Raw genomic sequence first — 20,361 nt, 5'->3', positions numbered from 1 at the left:
GGGATAAGACACCCTTTCCCCTGGAGTGAGCGGATGTTGAGCAGTCCGAAGTTGATGCCGGCAATATCGCTGTTACGAGGAGCATTAGCCGACCTAGCCAGGTCGGCCAACACGCTGTGGTCCGCAGATCGGCCGTTGTTTCTGCGTGGCCGGCGGGAGCATGGCCAGAAGGAGGTGATGCCCTCAGATCGATCGAGGTAGAAGCCCCGACGAGACCCACGGTGAATGTATTTCCAGGGGGGACGAAGAACGATGTCCGGGAAGCGGTGCAGCGCAGGTGGAAAGCGCAACCACCGAAAGCGGAGCCTGAGAAGTTCTGCCGCTGAGTACCGAAGTAGTCCTTCCATAGGTCGATGGAGGAGCGACAGGATGGTCCAAATTAGTATGGCCCAGACAAAGGCCCCAATTTCCCCCGTCATGAGGTATAGAGGGGTAGAGATGGCACGGGACCTCGTCTGAGATCCGAAAAGGTAGGACGCTGTGACAGTGTGATAAAAACAATCGGATAGTGGTTGACAATCAAAAAAAATAATAAACTGGCGACAGCAAAACCGTAAAAACGTTAAAAATGTGTTGCGGGTGAGCAGCGGCAGCCAAACAACGCCAGCGTTCACTCAACCCGGAAATCACGTGACGATCAAAATTTGCATTCACTTCACCCTTCACATCCAATGTCAAGACTGCTTGACCGCAATTTGCTGCAGGCAGAAATGGTGCTGCAGTAGTCAATGTATGACGTGACTATCGTGATAGTACGTTGTGTGATTTTTTTAGAATACTTTTATAAATGCTAAAACTATGTCAAGCAAAAAAAAAAAAAAAAAACCTAAGTGGTCAGACGAATATGTACCACATGGATTAACATGCATCACGGAATGTGATGGGACTCAGCATCCTATCTGCATGATTTGTCATGCCAAGGTGAGGAATTCCAGTCTCGCACCGGCAAAATTGAAGGAACACTTCTTGAATCAGGTTTTTATTTTTCAGTAATGAAAGGTTCGATGAACATGCATATGAATTAGTTGGGTTGAGTACCTCAAACAAGGTTAAGAACCACTGCACTGGAGTGTGTTTATGATGATGGTGTTGATGGCCAAGAGAGCTCATCAGTGATGTGGACCCCCAAAAAATGTAAGTGTGCACTTTTTTTTTTTTTTTTTTACTGTCCTCGCCTACTAATAGTTGCAGTGCACCCGTCTGCTGCTTCCGAAAGTCTGGAATCAGCTCCTTAGTTTTTGTGGTGTCCAGATCAAGTTTGTGTTTTCGGCATCATGACAGTGATCAGTCTGTTGAACTCCTCCCGAGGACTGATGTATCATCTGCAAATGTAATAATAGTGTTGGTGGGATGAACAGTTTATTTGTGAGGATGTTTGGGACGATGGTATTAAATACTGAGCTATAGTCCACAAACAGCATCCTTAGCGTCAAAGGTGATCAGCTCTTGACTTGTCTCTTTGAAGGGATACGTACGTAACTATCCGGCTTGACAGGATCATACTGAGCTTCAGTGATTGAGGAACTTTTTTTCAGCAGCTGTAGACTCTGCATGCTCTAAATTTTACTACCTGTTAGAGGTAGATAAGCATTTGTTAAAAAAAAAAAGTACAGATGATAATATTTAATATTGAATGACCCCATTGGTGTATGACACTATTTAGCCATCATATAAATCACAATAAAATGTTAAAACAAGTGCATTCCATTTACCATTTCAATATTTAAACTCGATATAATAAAAGTATTTAGAAATACATGTGCATCTATTTTTACATGAGGATTAATAGTATGCAGTGTTCCCCTGCTAATAGCAAATATTCGGCTATAAATAACACGCATGAAAAGTAACGATATAAAAACGTCAAGAAATGAGATCATGTTGGTTGTATGTTGATTTATTTTTTTATACATCTATTTCTTGTTTTATTTTGTTTACATTTATATATTTCTGTCTTTGTCTTTTTATGCAGTTCACTTTTGCTGCCCTTATTTTTCAGCTGTGTGTTTCAATGCACTGCATGTTTGCACTGTGGTTGAGAGGAAAGAAATTTCATCTGTGCTGTATGTTGCACAGAGCGTATTTGACAATAAAGCTGACTTGACTTGATTTAATTGGCACAATACTGTATTGTGAGGAGGTTGGCGATCTAAAAAAAAAGCTCACAATACTGCAAAAATATTAAAATGTAAAATGTAATAATAAAAAAATGTACATCACACCAGTGACAAAGAATTAGGCTTGGCCAGTCATTTTATTGTCATGTGTTCGTAATGACTCAGCGGAGCAACGTGTCACGGAATATATAGTTCACAATGCAAGCAAAAAGTCATGATTGTTGAAGAGATGTGCTGCTTGATTTCATATGCCAACAATGATAGGGTGAGAATTTTAATATCACAATATCGCTGCTATTGTTACATCCCAAATTACAGGTGCTTTGGGGAGGAAAAAAAAAACAAAACATTTTTCTCTGGACCCTACCCAAAATTCCCAAATAAGCAGGTATGTATGCCACGCTGGTTTTCTCCAAAAAACAGGATTTGGCGCTAAAAGAAAAAGGATGTTTCTAAAATGTACCGTAATTTCCGGACTATAAGCCGCGACTTTTGTCACACGCTTTCAACTCTGCGGCTTATTTCATGAAGCGGCTTATATAAAGACTTTTCTAACGGCCGCCTGTGTAACGTCTTTCTTTGTAAATATCTCATGTTACAATATGGGCACCTGCGTCTTATACACAGATGCGGCTTATGTGTGTACAAAATATTTTTTTCCTTTAAAAATGTAGTGGTGCGGCTTATAATCAGGTGCGGTCTATAGTCCAGAAATTACGGTAAATATTATTTGAAATACGTTGGGGAAAAAAAAATCTGCTAATAGGCAAATCCATGGATGCTGAACCTCAAGTATTCGCGTGTCAGTTTCATGCATTTCTGTTTTCTAATTTAATGATTCTTTCTGGGCACACAGATCTTTAGCCATTAACCCTTGTTTAAAGTTTGATTTGCACATTATCTCCTCTTCAATACAATAGATGGGACCAAGGTTGTATTTTTCATTTTCAAGGCTGTATTTGTAATTAATAAATACTCTAACTCGAGTTGGAAATCACTGCTTTAAACGATAACATATCTTCACCAATTCACCTTTTTTTTAATACATCAACTATCATACAAGTATTTAAGGGTCCTATCGCCCTATAAAAAAATGCTCCAGCTCCAAACTGTAAATCAACTCTTGATCAAGTCAAGGCATTGATAGTAAATATTTTCAAATTCAAACAATTATATAAAAAAGAATTGGGGAATCTGAATTTGAGATAGAAATCACAGAACATCAAGAGTACAAATCTTTTCTTAATTTACCGGACAGTTTACAGTTTGGAGAGAGAATGTGGCAATTGAACGCAGACCCTGCAAATACTCTGGAAATGTCAAAGTAACTTTTTGGGGAAAGAATACACAGTCTACAATTAGAAAAATACATTGAGGTATAATGTCACCTTTACCTGCAAGACCTTATGCATGCATGACTTAAGCAAAGGATTGATATATGACGGGGATAAATATTTGCTGAATATACTATTAGTGGCAAGTAAAAAAAGCTTTCACTAGAAACTAGTGTAATGTGGAACCACCTAACCAAGACCAATGGATGGCAATTGTGGAGGAAATTCATATGATGGAGATGATGACTTTTTGTATGAGACTGCATGGGAGTCAGAGATATTTAAAAAAAAAAAGAGAGAGAAATGGTTTATGTACAAGGACTTAAATAGCAATTGAGAGAGGAATGGAAACTGACATGCTTGGAAATGCGACTCCCCTCATGTGTTTTTTTTTCCATTTCATGTTCTATTTTGAACAATCTGAAGTAAAAAAAAAAATAATGTGATGAGGTGTCTTGTTTGACGCAGAACAAGGTAACGGTAAACTAAACACTGGTTTTCTTTTTCTGACGAAGAGGAGACTGTACATTCCACGGCCTCGGTCCAGAAGCTCTGAAACAGAAACGCTTAGCTTCAGCCATGTCCAGTATGGAATAAGATGTGACTTTAAAGCCCTGAGCCTCATCATTTAAGGAAGAAAGCAACACATATACGCACACGCACACACACTTTTTACATCATACAGCAGTGTTGGACTTTTTATGTATTTATTTTTTCAAACAAAATGGCACAACTCACTGATTTTCATCTGATCGTACATGAAGAACATGAGACTTCTGGTGAGAACCTGTCAGGGCACAGAAACAATGTTAAAATTCATGCAAACCACAGCTCTGACAGCCAACGAATGGGTGTGAAACCAATTACAATTTAGGGTTTGGTTTTGGGAGAAAGAGGGGGTGCGGGGGGAGCAAGAGCAACCAAGAGAGAAACGATTTTCAGCTCTCAAACTTGAAACTAAAGTCCCAAGCATGAATGGCTAACCTGGAAAAAGGGCTCAAGTTGACCAGTCCTTCAAAGGCTTGATTGTATGAGTTAAGGTCTTGTTCATGAAAACATGACACCGGCTTGTATTTTCGTGATATGAGCAGCAGTACGTCATCAATGTCAATTGTCCCACCACTATTGAATATCACGATCGTCTGTCATTTTAGGTAAATTTTGTGAGGTCCTGCATAAATGGAAATTCCCTTTGGATGGTGCTGTTTATGATGGCAAAAAGTACATGGGGTTGTCAATTTTATTTTTTTTATTTTAAGTTAAACATGTTGCAGTGCTTTTGCTGCATGTATCTGTGCTTTAATTTTATTTACATGATTTTATAATATAGTCAAACCTCGGTTTTCGAACGTCTCTGTTCTCGACCAAATCGGTTTTCAACCAAAAATTTCGAGTTTTTTATGCCTCGGATTACGACCGAAAATCGATTCTCGACCAAACTGAGCGCACTTGAATGCTCCATTTGACTCCTCTCGCCTTCCTTCCACGAGGAAGTGACACTTGCTCGTGTAGCATGCCCTTGTGAGCAGACGTTTTCAATAAAGATTTTTTTTTTTTTTTAAAAGAGCGTGGTTTCGGTTTTCAAACAAATCGGTTTTCAAACAGCCTTCTGGAACGGATTGTGGTCGAAAACCGAGGTATGACTGTATTGTGAAATGACAAATAACGGTGATAATTATGATCAATGATTGACCACGTTCATACTGTTTCTCCAACAGTAGTGCTCGCATTAATATCTTATTCTCCTAAGTTCACGATGCAGTTGACTTCAAACTGACTTAAAAATCAGGAAAATATCTTGACACACGTCCACATTGAATTCCCAAAAAAACAAACAAAACAAAAACCAAACCACATTCAGGTGCATGACTTCTCTCTAAGTATCTAAATGAACAGAATTTAATATAAGGGAAATGACATACTTGTTTTATCACTGTAGATCGCACTGACTCCCTCCTCAAAAGTTACATCGATGCAGACACCTGGAACAGTTGGGGTGAGGTGGAGGGACTGAGGTAAATAATGTGAGGTCATACTAATATAGCCGTTTCAAAATTGTTTTGGCATCATACCATTTGGTGTGCTGATGGCCCTGTTATTCACAGCTCCTTGAGAAATGTCTGCCAGACAAACGGATACACCAACCGGGCGGATCGCAATCCACTACCGGATCGCCGACCTCCTCTGTCTGGACCTCCTCTGTCCAGACCCTTGGCAAATTGTGTAAAATAATCATTTATAAAGTGATTTTTACGTTATACATTTTATATTTGTGGACTATAATCTGCGCATTACCGCGATCGCTTGTTAAAATTATCCGTTTTATTCTTTGCGTGCACTAACAGATGTATTGCAGAGGACTGCAGCAGCTCGACTGTGTGTTGTATAATGTTTGACTAACTGGAGACCCTGGCTGAGCAGAGCATGTCGGCGATAACGATGCGCTGATTGGCTCCTCTGAACTTAAGGTGTGCCCATACATAAGCGTCAGCATATACGATGCGCTGATTGGCTCCTCTGAACTTAAGGTGTGCCCAAACATAAGCGTCAGCACGCGTCTATCCCAATACACACGCATTCAAAATGGATGATTGTGTCAGGAAACAGACGCACGCGCGACACCACAGTGCTGCTCACAGCTTCAGTCCAGGAGAGCTGCACACAGACAATTAGACAAGACGAATCGCGGGAGGTTTCGATTGTGTGCAGTTTTGCTCCCGTCTACCCGGGGATCTTTGCAGCTGTTTAACAGCAGAACACCGCAACATGGTAAATGAACATCACAATGGCGTCCTCAAATAATATTTGCATGCCTCAGACATTGCATTCACCTTTACTGGAAGAACAGCACTGCACATTCCTGTGCTCCCTTGTGTCAGTATTTAAAATGCTTCTTAACTCCTCTTCTGATATATTTTTCAGTGATTTCAGAGGGGATGTGAAAAGGGGAATTGTACAAATGAAAAGGATATTTTTGTTTTCATGTTTAGTATTTATTTTGGTAAAATGAGTATTTTGTTTTGTTTTTGTTAAATTAAGGGAAAAAAAGAACTACTGTTTAACAAAGTTAAAGTAAAAATGTCTTATTTCCCTAAAAGGGCTATTTCTATTATTAACAGGCACAACTTTAAAAATAAAAGAGTTCCGGTGCCTCAACACAATACCTCTCATTATTTGCTGTGTACTGGCAAAGTGAATAATTGTTATTTTCATGCACCCCATTATTGGTTGGTTGTGAGGAGTGTTGATTTGTATAAGCTTGGTTTGACCATACCAAATGGGCATATAGCCCTGCTCCCCATGACCGCTGTGCATGGGACCGGACCTTGGTCTTATTAAAAAAAAAAAAAAGTGGACCTACAGCATTTCTAGTTGAGGACCACTGACGTAGCACCATCTAATGGATGCATAGCGCTACCGCTATTGTATGCGCCTTATAATGCAGTGCGCCCAATGTATGAAAACAATTTTAAAATAGGCCATTCATTGAAGGTGAACCTTATACTCCGAAGCGCCGTATAGTGCAGAAAATATGATAATCTAAGTCAGGTGCGGCCAACATGCAGCTCGCGAGCCACATGCGGCTCTTTGGCTGGTTCAATGCGGCTCCCGGGCTTTCACACGACCATTGTCAAAAACGCCTCGGTGATGGCGCCGCCATTAAATCAACGGTGGTTAATACATAGAACGTACTATGTCAGCCAATCACCAATCCCGTAACTTGATTGACATAGAGGGCAACCAATCAGATGACTGAATCACCGCTCATACGCAGACAACGGCGCTAAGTGCTAAGCTAGTGAGCGAGTTATCTCTGTTTTTAAGGCAGGGGTTCCCAATATGTCGATCGCAATCGACCAAGAGCCAACAGACTGGTCTCAAGTCGACCGCGAGCGGTGGGAGGAGGAAATGGGGGGCGGAAAAAAAAAAAAAAGATTTGTGTCTTTGTGTCTTTAGGTTTCATTTATGTTCGAGCGCTCAGGCTGTTGCTCGTCGTGGCGTGCATGCATATGTGCGCGAGTGCATGGTCGTGTGTGTGTGTGTGTGTGTGTGTGTCTCTCTTTGCAGTCACACAGTGAAAAAATTGGCTCTTAGTCTCTGACTGGGTGGCCACCCCTGATCTGAGTGCATTTTTAGTGAGCTCAATTGGCTCTTAGTCTCTGACTGGTTGGCCGCCCCTGATCTGAGTGCATTTTTAGTGAGCTCGTGTCGGGAAAAGCAAAGTGTTCACAATTTTGTGTTCTCTACAATTTATGCTCCAGATGAAAAAAAGCAGTGTGATGTTCCCTGCATATTTGCGAATTTTGAGGGATCCTATTCTCTGTTATTCGCTGTCACAAGATAGTGCCAAAGGACATCTTGGTGGCAAGGAACAAACATGAAGTGACACATTTTGTGGGGGAAATTAATTAGTCGTGATTTCATAGTGATTTCTGTCATAGGCACATGGTGCACCATAGCACAGATATATGTCTGAGGAAGCAACAATCTGAAGGGGATAGTTTTCTTTGACAAGCCATAAAATACAAATTATGCACACAAAAGTTAAGGAACTCAACGGTAATCTAGTGAGTTATGTTTTATGGCTGACACGAGTAATATAACTCAATGCGAATCCGCATGGAAATATAGAAATCTGAGACAAAAAGTGACGACATGAAATGTTTAAACCTTAAGCAAGGTCAGCTGTCAACTCTGGTAAAACATCTTTTTAGTCATTCAAAACTTTACAATTTATGTGGTTCCTGTATGATCATAATATCTGTATAGCAACAGTCTTGAGAGATTTGTTGTTTAAACTTCAGCTGCTTCACCTGTTCTCTCCAGAGTAATGGCGTTTGACTGTCCTTCTGATCTGGTTCTGGCCAGGCCACGCACATGTCTGCAACAGATTACATTTTCTCAGCCATGCATATGCATACTCATATTCTTATTCACTTGGCACATTTGAAGCATTTTTGATTAAATCCAGACTGAGATGTGAGGTAGGCAACAACAAATACACTTCACATAAGGAGCATCATTTTTTTCCTCGCGTTTTTTCCCCCACGTCTAGGTGACAACGCCAAACTAACGTGGACTACAAATGTAAAATTTGCAGAATAAATGAAGTAAACATACCTCTCACTCTGCGCAAGTCTTGCAGGAAGTTGATTTCGATGCAGCGGCTGTGGTGTGGAAAAGCCGAAAGGATGGCGACGCCTCGACAAAACAGGAGAGTGATGGACTGAAACCTGCCAGAAGGTACCAGATCCCAAAATAACGACAGTCGTGAAGTGAAAGATCATTACACCAAAGCGTGGCAAATGAAAGAGAACAGGAAGTAAACTTTTGTGCTTTGGTGCATTGCCTTTCCGCTTGGCTCTCGACGAAGGCGGACGCTTTTTTGCTCTGCTCTTGTCCCCCCCTCCCCTTGCTCGCCACTCAGTCTATGTGCTGTCCTTGTCTAGACTATCCTAGCCTCCTGCCGTATTTTCATCCTAAAAACAAACCATGGAATTGGTTGGCTGGTCTCTCGATGCCATCGACAAAAATTTTCTCAACGAGAAGAGCAGGCAGTGGGGAGCCTACTTGCCCCTCGGGACATTTGCTGTCGGGTACACCCTAGATCCCTGGAGGAAGTGTAAAATAGTGTGCCTGTCAATACTTTCCGTTGAGGAGGTGGAAGACATCTACATTATCGGCCTTCTGATAGCAGGCATGCTGCTGTTTGGTGTTAGCAGTTTCCTGATCTATCGAAAAATTCAACCGACGGGAGCAGCTTTATTGGAAGTAAAGAAGCTGCCGGTCTTTTGGATGGCACGGCGCGGATGTCCAACACTCGGACTCAAGCGGTGACTGAGCTCAACCGCAGAATGGAGAACAACTTGGAGAAATTGGGATCCGCGCACAAGGAAAATAAATCGCGGATTTGGCTGATCGGCGCCATTGAAGGGACACAGACCACGGACTCAAGGCTGTCTGGAATTGTAGGCAGTCGTTACCAAAACATCTGCTATCTCGACCTTTCCCCGGGATGAACGCACGTATGGAAGCTAGTGCCCTACCATCACCCCCTCCTTCTCGGCCATAGACTGATAAGCCAGGACTGTCTAAGACCTTGACGTAGCAGCTGCGGCCTAACACGCACACACAACCAATCACACGCGCATACACACCCTTGTCAACACCGCCTTCATTGTTTCTGGTTTTTCCCCGCGACGAGATCTGATCTGCTGAGCGCTGAATGGACTGGCAGCTCGCCGGTCGGGCCGCGTCGCGCTCCCTCCCCCCATCCATCCACCCCCTCATTACATGGTATTGTCTTGTGACTTGATGTAACTGTCATATGCTTTTGACGTGCTGGGTATTTTTTTTTTTCCTAGACTTAAATTATCCTCAGTAGAGGATAGTTCGAGCATGTTTTTTTTCTCCCTCTCCTTCCCTAGTGTTTACTTTCTCAACTAAGATCTCGGGGCGCTGTACATACGGCGAGTACCGACAGGCCCTTTGCACTGTATCCCATGTTCGTCATTGTTTTTCATGTTTCTTGTGCGGAGCGTGCCTGTTAAGTCCAAATTACCCCATGGGGATAAATAAAGTTTTCTGAATCTGAATTGCTTATGAATCTGCCCAATCAGATATTAACTTGAAAATTGTTTTTTCTGGTGTCACGTTACACTTAAAATACAATACAACTACAGTCAAACCTCGGTTTTCGACCAAAAATTTCGAGATTTTTTTATGCCTCGGATGAAGAACAAATTTCGGTTCTCGAACGAACTGAGTGCACTTGAATGCACCACTTGACTCCTCTCGCCTTCCTTACACGAGGAAATGACGCTTCCTCGGGTAGACGAGGGAGTGACGCTTCCTCGTGTCGCTTTCCATTGTGAGCAGACGTGTTCAAGAAACTTTTTTTTTTTTTTTTAAAAGAGCGTGGTTTCGGTTTTCGCCAATTCGGTTTTCGAACAGCCTTCTAGAACGGATTATGGATGAAAACCGAGGTTTGACTGTATTTATATAGTTGCGGCTATAACAAACCACATATAATATAAAATAAAAACAACAACAAAAGAAAGAGAAAATGGTACATTAAAAACCTAAATTAACGATACTAACTCATATACCAGGGGAAGGGAACTCCGGTTCCGCGGAAGCCATATCCTGCCTGTTTTGGATCCCTCCCGACTCCAACACACCTGATTCAATCGTTCCTGATGGTTTCAGGCCTCGAGTGAGAGCTTGCTGATGAGCTGATCGTTTGAATCAGGTGTCTTGAAATAGAGAGGGATCTAAAACAGGCAAGACAGTTATATCGAGGAACCGTATTTCCCTACCCCTGTCATATACAGCAGACACCAGAAATCTATAGAACAGTGGCAGTCTCATATTGGGGTGAAAACCAAAGAATAAAGATATGTCGAGTTTTAAAACAAGTTTTCAAAATGGACAGGGAGGGAACTTGCCTCGCATTAACTCTTCAAATAATACATTCCTACCTGAGCAGTAAGCATTTTGGCATCTTCATTCAGACTGCAGTTGTCCATCCGATTCTCCAGCTCACGCTCCTTCTCGGCTTCCTTCAGGACAAATTCCACTTCTGCTGCTAGTTGCTCATCTCCAGCAAAAAACTCCTTGACTTCATGACGGTAGTCCTGCATTGTTGCCTAATACAAAAAATAACCCTGTGTCACACATCCACTCAACTCAACTGTATTTATAGAGCACTTTCAAACAACCATTGCTGCATACAAAGTGCTGTACATGGAGCAACTATCATATATACCACAATAAAGCAATAAATCACTAACAAAGACGGTAGAAAGCACCAAACAGTACAACTAAGATCAAGTCTGAGGCATGCTGAGTCAAGTGCCAAAGAATACAAGTGAGTTTTGAGGCGTTTTTTTAAAGATGGGCAGCGAGGCGGCTTGCCGACTGTTCAGTGGGAGGTCATTCCAAAGAGAGGGACCAGCAAAGGCTCCATCCCCTCTGAGCCTCCGTTTAGTTCTTGGTACTTCTAATGTCTGGTCCCCATCCGATATCTTCATTGCCTTCTCCAAATCAACAATGGAGTACATTGGAGTATTTCAGCTTTTCTTTATGTTTTTATGCCAGTACCTCCTGAGAATGCACAACAATACCACAATGAAGAAAATATGCAGTGTGACGTACTGACCTGCAGGTAGGCTGTGAGATCTTTGAGGACAGTAGACTGTTTCTGCTCCAGTAAGTGCTTAAGACTGATGATTAGAGGGACAGTGTTCTCTATGAAGGTCTTTTTCCTGACCTGGAGATAAAACAAACAAGCTTAAAGTAGCTCGAAAACAAGCTAAACTTTGACCCTAACAATGGTATTTACTTGTGGGAAGAAAATAGTCCCACACTCAAACATGTCCAATCTGAACTCACCTGCGAAACCACCTTATTTTGAGCTGCCTGAAGAACTGCTTTTGCCATCGTGGTCATGTTTGCCTCTTCTTGTTCCTCCCCTGCAGCGGTTCCAGGTGGGTGAGATATGACCTGTAGCTTCATCTCTTTCAGAGTCAGTATGTTGAAGGTCTCTGCTAAAATGCCTTCACCATCTGCATCCAGAGGCAGCTCTTCATTTGCAAAGCAGGCTGGAATATAAAAATGCAGAATAAACTGGAAGGAAACAAGTAGGCTTTTGTTGCATCACATCATGGCAGCATTCCAAATTGCAAGCTTGAAGGAGAAGTACAGTGGATATATCACGGTCATTGGAAGACATTTTTCGTCTCGCCCATCAAATTTTGATTAACCCATACATAACACCAAATCATGCAGTTTCTGAGTAAATGTATTCGCCCCGAGACCAAATAAAAAAAAAGTAAGAGAAAAGAATACCGAATAAGTCTGGAGACAAAATGCAATTTGTCTCTTTCCCGCTCCCCCATGACAACAGTGAATCTCATAAAACAATTAAAATGAAATTTAAATGTCATTTTTTTCCATTACTTCTTTCATTACTGTCTTGTAACTGAGGAAACTTTATTATTATTATTATTCCCGGAATGTGTGTCTGTCACCATAACCTTTTTAGCATGGTAGAAGAGACAAGCAGTGATTCACATGACACGCTTGACTTGACATCATCAGACAGTTTACCAAAAGAATGGATAGAGCAAAGGTATGTTCTCTCTTTTGTTTTACATTTTCATTAAATAGTTTGCCTGAATTTAATGTCCCACTCGACCTCATGCAACCCTGTTGTGTATCAGATCAGATTAAGACAATTCTTTCATTTTTTTTCAAATTATTTGTGTGTGTGTGTGTGTGTGTGTGTGTGTGTGTGTGTGTGTTTGCATCACAAATTGCCTTGCATTAATGTGCTCACCCAGTACACTTTGGTTAATCTTGTTGGTGATGTTGAAACGCTGAGCATCAGTGAAGTGCTGCAGCAGAAATCGGTAAATCCGAAAACGTTTCTCACGGTGTTGAGGGCCTTTTAGGGAGAACCGAACTTTTTCCCTGAAAATATTTGGGAAAGGAAAGAACAAACACTGTAGCATACTGATTCATGGAGAAGAACAAAAAGGAATGGATGGAAGTGACATTACAGACATTCCTCTTTGCAAGTTGGGTCCTATCCGATTCCTACCTTTCAGTTTGAGGGAACTTGTTGTAGGAATTGTGTCCACTATATGAATTGAAGTGGTAAATGCACTCAATGAAATGCTGACTAAACATTTCTGGGCTCTTTTTCAGCAGTATGTGAACTAGGCAGTATTCACACAGACTGGAACAGACAGAAAACAGAAGGTGATTATTTTCCTCAGGTCATGAATAATTCACAGAATGCTTTTCAATATGGTCAATTTATCACAAATATAGTGCTTCTCAATTAGTTTCTCTTACACCCCCTGTATGAAAAACAAACTAGAAAAAGAAAAAAAAGCATGTTCACTGGGGTCAAACGAGCCCAACCGCCTTCAGTTTCTCTCACACTGGGTCTTTTTGGTTAGGAATGATAAAGTAGATTAACATCGAGCACGTGAAGACACCCTAAGGACGTGCCCCGTGGGCGCAACAAGACGGACGGGTAAGACCACCGCCCTCATAGTGAGACAAAGATATCCACAAAAGGAGGCATTTGACAGGGAGCTGCACAGACATTAAAGATATCACTCCGATATAAGCAGGAAGAAGCCATGGGAATCATCACCCATCCTGGTTTAAGCAAGCCATCTCATTCTAAAGTCCGCCCCCCCCATCCCCCCCAAAAACTCTTCATCTTCTCAGTCAGAATCACTGAAGTGAAAATGACACGTAGCAACCGAAGAAACAATCGCCATCGGCTGGTGTCATTCTCACATTCACGTCGTTTTTTTCCAAGGTAGACATTTTTAAGTCCAGAATAATTACAAAAGTGCCAATGTTCAGGCAACTGAAGGGTCCCGGGTCATTCCATGTGAAAAAATCACCCCCCCAAAAAAATAAAGCACCGTATATTTTGATTTTAATGAAACTTGCCATACTTTATGATAGAGATGACAAAACATTAAACTCAATTTTTAGGTCAACTGGAGCAGAGGTTTGGAAGGTATGGACCACATTTTTGGCAAATAGGGGAGTGGCCACCTTCCTTTGAAGCTACATCTTTATCTCAGGAACTACTGAATCAATTTTCACAAAATCAACAAGGATTCCAAATCTGCAATCATTTAAGAGATCGGTGCATATTTTAGTGACTACCCTTTGACCTATAATTCAACCTTGAAATTGACCCCAAAATTTTTTTCATAATCTGTAATCTCTCATACGTTGGCTAAAACATAAAAGTTTCAGACATGTACATTTTTTTGCTTGGCAACAAAACAAACTCAATGTACCATACCCTCAAATATTCATTGAATACTCAATGAATTTTTAACCTTCAATGAATAGTCAACAAAAATTTCTAATTTCAATGAAAGGTCTGCAGATGCCATCTTTTATCATCGGTAAGAGAAAAAAAAACCATTAGGTCCAAATGCTCACATGTAAAATTATGTTCTTTTTCAAGGTTCTTGTTGCCCATTCATATGTGCAAGTGCATGAAATTATTTGTATGTTTCCTAAATGACCAAATTGGCTTAACAGTTTGAACCTACTGCTATTATGCAATCTTTACCTTGCGATGCCTGGGATAGGATCAACTAGCACCACCATGAAGCAGAAGAATAGAGAACCCTTCCATTTCACAAACTCCTCCTAAAATAAAAAAAAAATTAAAAAAATCAATTGGCTTGGCAGTTTTACAGCAATGTTTTTTTATAGTCTACCTCCAAGAATTTTTGATTATCAAAGGAAAAACAATGATTTTAAGGTGCTGTTTAAGAGACAGACACAAACTTCACATTGTTGCAGAACCTCAGTGTCTTCCTACCTGGAGGAGGTTGGTCAGCATGATGAAAGTTTGCTCCCTGATGACTGGTTCATCGTCTCGTAGACAGGCAGAAATGTTGGGGATATAGTGATCCACTCTACTTGTGTATCGAACACATAGATCACACATTATCACCACAATGTTGTTGCGGACAGCAACTTCTGTACCAAGCTCAAGCTCTCTGGCGAACACAGGAAGGTACTTCTGGACCAGCTCCTCCCGCTGCAGACACAGCTTACCTGATCCAGTTAGAAAGCATTGAAGAAAGAGGCACCCCTTCTCACACCATTTGCAAATAAATCACAGGACAAGAGTTTGCTTACCCAAAGTAATGACACCATGTGCTCTGACTTTGGTTGGCAGTGAGTTTGCTTTGAACTGAGAGACCGGAAGTGAAGCTGGGAGCTCATCTTGACAATCTGTCAGTCATAAACAAAGAAAAACACTTCTCAACCATGTCACCAGCGACTGGCTCTCATTTATAAGAGAAAAAATTAAACTACAGAGATGAGGTTCGATCTTAGTAAGGGCATCTAAAGATTTCCAGTCTTTAATTCTTTTTCCATGATGAAGCTTAGGCTGTTTGGAAAAACTCAGAAGCAATTAAATCTTACTTTCTATCTGAAAGTGTTATTGGTCCATTTGCATTGTGAGTGAGGAAAGGAAATGAGGAGAGAAAATATCTGCAATAAGTTATCTTTTGTTTTATACAGTAATGCTCTTTTATATGTTTAACAATACAGAGCAGAGACTGAGGCAGAATAGTAAAGTGATTACTATGCTGAGATGCTCACACAAAAACACAAATGATAAAAGAAAAATATATAAAAAAGTTTTCCCTCCAAATATATGTGGTTTATCCAATTCACTAAAACAAGTCCATGTAATACTGTACCTAGGAATTTGTCTGAATGTGCAGTAATGATAGATTCCACAAGCAAGACCGTTCTTTTTGACACTCTACCAGGACAGTTGAGCGACGCAACACCAACAGTGTGTAAATGTTTCACCTGGAAGACACATACCACCAGTTACACACATGGAAAAAAATCTTGGTAGCCCTCTCTGTCAATGAAAAAAAAGAAAAAGAAAAAAATCTAGAATGGTAATAATAAAGGTAAACTTAATGAAAATGAATTGATAGCGATCATACAATGCTTTTGAATTGTGATTCAACAGAATTATTTTTAAAAACAAACCTTCACCAAATTGATGGTAACCCCCAAAAATGAAAATAATTTGACCATATGGACACATTCAACCAAGATGTGTCCTCTAATTCATATCATGGGTCTCGTCAAACTTTAAGCAGTCCGTCAGCCTATTAAAAGGGTGACAAGTAGTGACTGTGAGCTTTGGTGACATGATTTGTACCACAGTGAACATGGACTACAAAATGTGAAGGAGAGAGTTGTCCAAAAAGATTAGAAAGCATATTATAGACAAGCGCGTTAAACGTAAAAGCTCTAAGACGATCTCCAAGCATCTTGATGCTTCTGTGACAACAATTGCACATATTATTCAGAAACTTGAGCTACACTAGACTCGACTGGAGCCAAACCACTGGGATGTGGCCGCAGGAGGAAAATTGATGACAGATTGAAAATACAGATAGTACTAATGGTAACGAAAAAGCCCAGAACAACTTCCAAAAATATTAAGAGGTGAACTCTCAGGTCAACATATATCACTGTCAGATTACACCAACAGTCACTGTTTGGTGGGGGACAACCAACGAGGACACCACTGTCGAAAAGAAAACAAAAAAAAAAAAAAAAAAAAAAATCCAAACCGCATATTGTCTCGGCACAAAGCTTGCAAAAATGAAGCATAGCAAGAAAAGGACACTGTCCTTAATATGAAAAATGGAGAAGGTTCTGTTATGGTCTGGGGCTGCTTTGCTAAATCTGACACAGGGTGTCTTGAATCTGTGCCAGTGACAATGAAATATCAAGACTATCAAGATATTTATGAAATAAATGTGCTGCCCAGTGTCAGAAAACTTGGCCTGAGTCGCAGGGCATGGGTCTTGCAACAGAATAATGACCCAAAACACAGCTCGTATGCAGACACTTCACCACTTTCGTTGGGTTTCCTCACAAGCTCATCCACTCCAGGTGCGCTGCGGATGCGTTAGCCTAGTTGTGGCTAAGCTGCTTGACAGGGTGCCCCACTCCCTTTTTTCCTCTTGCCTCCTTGTCCATCTATCCATTTTCTAATCTGTTTATCCTCACAATGGTTGCGGGCGTGCTGGAGCCGATCCCAGCTGTCTTTGGGCAGCAGGCGGGGTACACCCTGAACTGGTTGCCAGCCTATCACAGGGCACAGAGACGAACAACCATCCACGCTCACAATCACACCTAAGGACAATTTAGAGTGTTCCGTTCAGAGTTCTACTGAAATGTCTTTCAAGTGATTGTGCATGGAGACCCCGCCCCCGAAGTCCATACTATGCACACTTTTTACGGCACATAAATTGGACCTTGTTTATTTCCCTCCCTCATTCTCCATGTTTTCTTGTTTTTCGTCAAAGAGACCAGGATTAACAAGCTTCCCGTTCTGTCATAATACAAAACAGAAGGAAGAAGGCATTTCTCACCATTAGCTCTTCATTCATGTTCTGGGTTCCGTTTTCATTCAAGATGATACCAGATAGATAATCCTCAGAAATAGACACCAGTTCACCACAGTGAAGATTCATGAAAGCCTATGGGGACAAAGGTTTCGCAAATAATAAGTACTAAACGGTCATATTTCATCAGTAGTTTGATTGATTGATTGATTTCCTGATAGCAGAGAAGATAGCACACTAAAACTTCTCTTCCGTAGTCAAGCATCACCGAAGATAAGAACAAAATAAAGCTCAACGTCTTAAATCTGTTGTGGTCCTCAACATAAAAACATGTTTTAATCTGTGAAAGACTGGTATACCAGAAGAGGGCAGCGTATTCAAAGAGGCTCGGAACCACTAACCCCACTAGATGCGAAGGGTTTACTTATTTACAAAAGTAGCTTTCCTTACTAAGAATTGTAGTTATCCATTTTAGTTAACGCTTTCAGAGCCATCTGTTCAACAGTTAAGCAATTATCGCAGGCATCCAAGGAAACATATTTTCTTTGTGGATTTAATGAGACACTCTCTCCTACCGTTTAAATTACAAAATAAGAAAGCATGTTCGCAAACCTGCGTCTCTTTGACATCATCACTCCTGCCAAGTTGTTGCAGAGTATCAATAGCAGCACTGATAAGCTCCAGAGACATAGAAAAGGACTTCAACCAACGCATAAGATCATCTGCAGAGAAACAAAACAATTCAGCCAGACATCTTAAAAGACATTTTACTGATCTATAACCAATCACTGCAAAGATCACTCACCAACTATCCTATCCTTTGTCTCTTCATTCAAGTAAGCAGAAATTTCTCCAATCACACACATAATATGACAGCAGGTTGTCACACTCACATCCTTAGAACTGAGGGGGAAAAAAAAGACCAGATGCTCATTAATCACAAAAACGGAGAAAAATGCAAACTTTGTCGATAAATGTAGCCAATCCTACCTGACCATGTTGTCCCAGGCATCCATGAGTTTTCCATAAGGAATTTTGACTGATGCTGCAACTACCTTGGAAAGCAGCATCCAGGCACCAGCACTGTGATCAGCCTCCGTGTGTGAAATCAGATTAGTTATGAATGTCACCGTAAACTTGTTTTGTTTAATCCAGATGGTGACGGCCTTACTAATATATTGGCTGGAGAGCAAAAGATAAAATTCGAAATAAACAAACAAAAAAATAAATGAACCGTGTCTAACTAAAATTAACTACCCAGGCCCATAAAATAAAAGGTTTTCAATCTTTTTAAGCACAAACTTAGGGTTACGCCAACACGAAGTTGACGTGACATAATTCAGGTTGCATATTCCCAATTCTTAATAATAAAGAACAAACCTAAGGTTCTGACATTCGTCAGAGAGAAGATTTAGCAGCTTCCAGGTCAGCCTCTGACTGGTAGCAAGATGATGGCAGGCAGAGTATGCTTGGATCTGCCTGAGCAAGACGTGATCGAGAGCCTCCAAGGCCTTCTCCTGGACAGAGCTTTCAGAATCCACCACTGCTGGTACTACACCTTGAAGCCATGCCTTCTGGACCAGGCAGCACTCTGGCTTAGCCTAGTTGTGACAATTGGCAGGCACACAGACGCATCATAAAACACACCGTAATGGATGCAATGTTTTTTTATGCCCTGGATTGTTGTCTGGACAGTTGCTAAAACCGCTATTGCGAACTCACATTCAGCATCTCTCCCACACACTGCAATGCTTTCTTCTTCACAGACACAGCCGGGTCTCTACAGCGCTCCGAGAGCAGAGAAAGGTTCGTCAAGCTCATGGGGATCACACCATGTTTCAGAAGACCTACAAGGGCCTGGAGGAGGGAAAGAGAACTTGAATTTAATGATCGAGACAAATAAATCAGCACACTGCAAATCAAGTATGGAAATATTAGTGGCCAATTCATAATACCTGCAGTGCTGATTTGCGAACAGTAGACTTGGAGTCTTGTACACGCCGTATCAAAAGAGCAATGTTCTCTCTTGCTGCATTGAAAATAAACATCGACATGAGACTACGTCAATTCAAAACATACTATCCAAGTGAGGAGAACCATTCATTAGGTTAAACCGCCAAACAGTTGGGCCACATTTTTCTTTTTCATCTTGGAATAGCACTGGGTGATAATTCAATGTCAATAATAATAATAACATTTTAAGAGTCTTAATGTTATAAATATAAATGTATATCACAATAGACACATGATCAATATTAGGAGAAATTGCACTTGATAAATATCCATATCCATGGAAAAAAAAATCAGGAAGCAAACCCCAACCCCAGCATTCTGCATGGTGTAGACAGAGGCTACTTCATTATGAGATTAGATTTGTGCGGAAAAAATAAATAAATTAATATAAATTTAAAATATATATATAACAGCGGTTGGATAGCTCAGTTGGTAAGGCATCGGTTTGGCGTACGGGAGACGGTGGTTCAAATCCCACTTGGGGCAAAAAAATGAGCACATAACACCATCCAGTGTGGGTCCTTGGGCAAGATCCTTCACACTAATGCCTACCTCATACAATGATGAGAGACAATAAAATGAATGACATGCCGGCTCAGACGTCGCCCGCCCAAACAAGGTCTGCGTCAGGTGCTGGGGAACCAGAGCACCTTGATGAAAAATGGGCTACTGGAAGAAAGCGGAGATGGGCGAGATGCGATAACATGGCTCTGTTGGAATGCTACTACTCAAGCAACCCTAGTCAGAGGAGTTACATGCAGAGAATGCGAGCTGAATGGTTACTTCGAAACCCACAGTCACGGTTGACCACGAAACAACTAGCAGCTCAGTGTTCCAACATCCACAAACGGCAATTGCTGTCACAACTTGAGATTGACGAGGTACAACGCAGGGTCCACGGTGAAGGGCCCCAGGCTGCCAGATCAGAGGAGGAGGTCATACCAGAGATTGGGA

The 20,361-nt window shown here is 41.2% G+C and overlaps 1 protein-coding gene across 4 annotated transcripts in view; it reads right to left on the bottom strand.

The window, feature by feature from the left end:
• Positions 1 to 2,947: 2,947 nt before the first annotated feature.
• Positions 2,948 to 20,361, bottom strand: part of ncapd3 (non-SMC condensin II complex, subunit D3) — a 33,316-nt gene continuing 15,902 nt past the window's right edge. For 3 of the 4 annotated variants that reach the window (XM_019877074.1, XM_019877083.1, XM_019877061.1), the window contains exons 14-35: positions 19,350 to 19,423; positions 19,117 to 19,251; positions 18,775 to 18,995; positions 18,385 to 18,576; positions 18,200 to 18,297; positions 18,007 to 18,116; positions 17,422 to 17,529; positions 15,718 to 15,832; positions 15,146 to 15,241; positions 14,823 to 15,061; positions 14,568 to 14,647; positions 13,056 to 13,193; positions 12,792 to 12,925; positions 11,846 to 12,054; positions 11,613 to 11,723; positions 10,933 to 11,100; positions 8,573 to 8,685; positions 8,266 to 8,333; positions 5,524 to 5,571; positions 5,374 to 5,442; positions 4,190 to 4,238; positions 2,948 to 4,003 (exon numbers count right to left, since the gene is read on the bottom strand). In XM_019877074.1, coding sequence (XP_019732633.1) covers positions 3,937 to 4,003; positions 4,190 to 4,238; positions 5,374 to 5,442; positions 5,524 to 5,571; positions 8,266 to 8,333; positions 8,573 to 8,685; positions 10,933 to 11,100; positions 11,613 to 11,723; positions 11,846 to 12,054; positions 12,792 to 12,925; positions 13,056 to 13,193; positions 14,568 to 14,647; positions 14,823 to 15,061; positions 15,146 to 15,241; positions 15,718 to 15,832; positions 17,422 to 17,529; positions 18,007 to 18,116; positions 18,200 to 18,297; positions 18,385 to 18,576; positions 18,775 to 18,995; positions 19,117 to 19,251; positions 19,350 to 19,423 — 2,642 coding nt within the window. In that variant the 3' untranslated portion in view covers positions 2,948 to 3,936. The remainder of the gene's footprint in view (positions 4,004 to 4,189; positions 4,239 to 5,373; positions 5,443 to 5,523; positions 5,572 to 8,265; positions 8,334 to 8,572; positions 8,686 to 10,932; positions 11,101 to 11,612; positions 11,724 to 11,845; positions 12,055 to 12,791; positions 12,926 to 13,055; positions 13,194 to 14,567; positions 14,648 to 14,822; positions 15,062 to 15,145; positions 15,242 to 15,717; positions 15,833 to 17,421; positions 17,530 to 18,006; positions 18,117 to 18,199; positions 18,298 to 18,384; positions 18,577 to 18,774; positions 18,996 to 19,116; positions 19,252 to 19,349; positions 19,424 to 20,361) is intronic. The other variant, XM_019877070.1, reaches the window with a different exon arrangement.

The sequence above is a fragment of the Hippocampus comes genome, unplaced genomic scaffold (genome assembly GCF_001891065.2).
Source record: "Hippocampus comes isolate QL1 unplaced genomic scaffold, H_comes_QL1_v1.1 scaffold352, whole genome shotgun sequence".
Classification (NCBI taxonomy): Eukaryota; Metazoa; Chordata; class Actinopteri; order Syngnathiformes; family Syngnathidae; genus Hippocampus; species Hippocampus comes.
The sequence above is the reverse complement of the archived record's forward strand: the minus strand, read 5'-3'. Positions and strand labels throughout refer to the sequence as shown.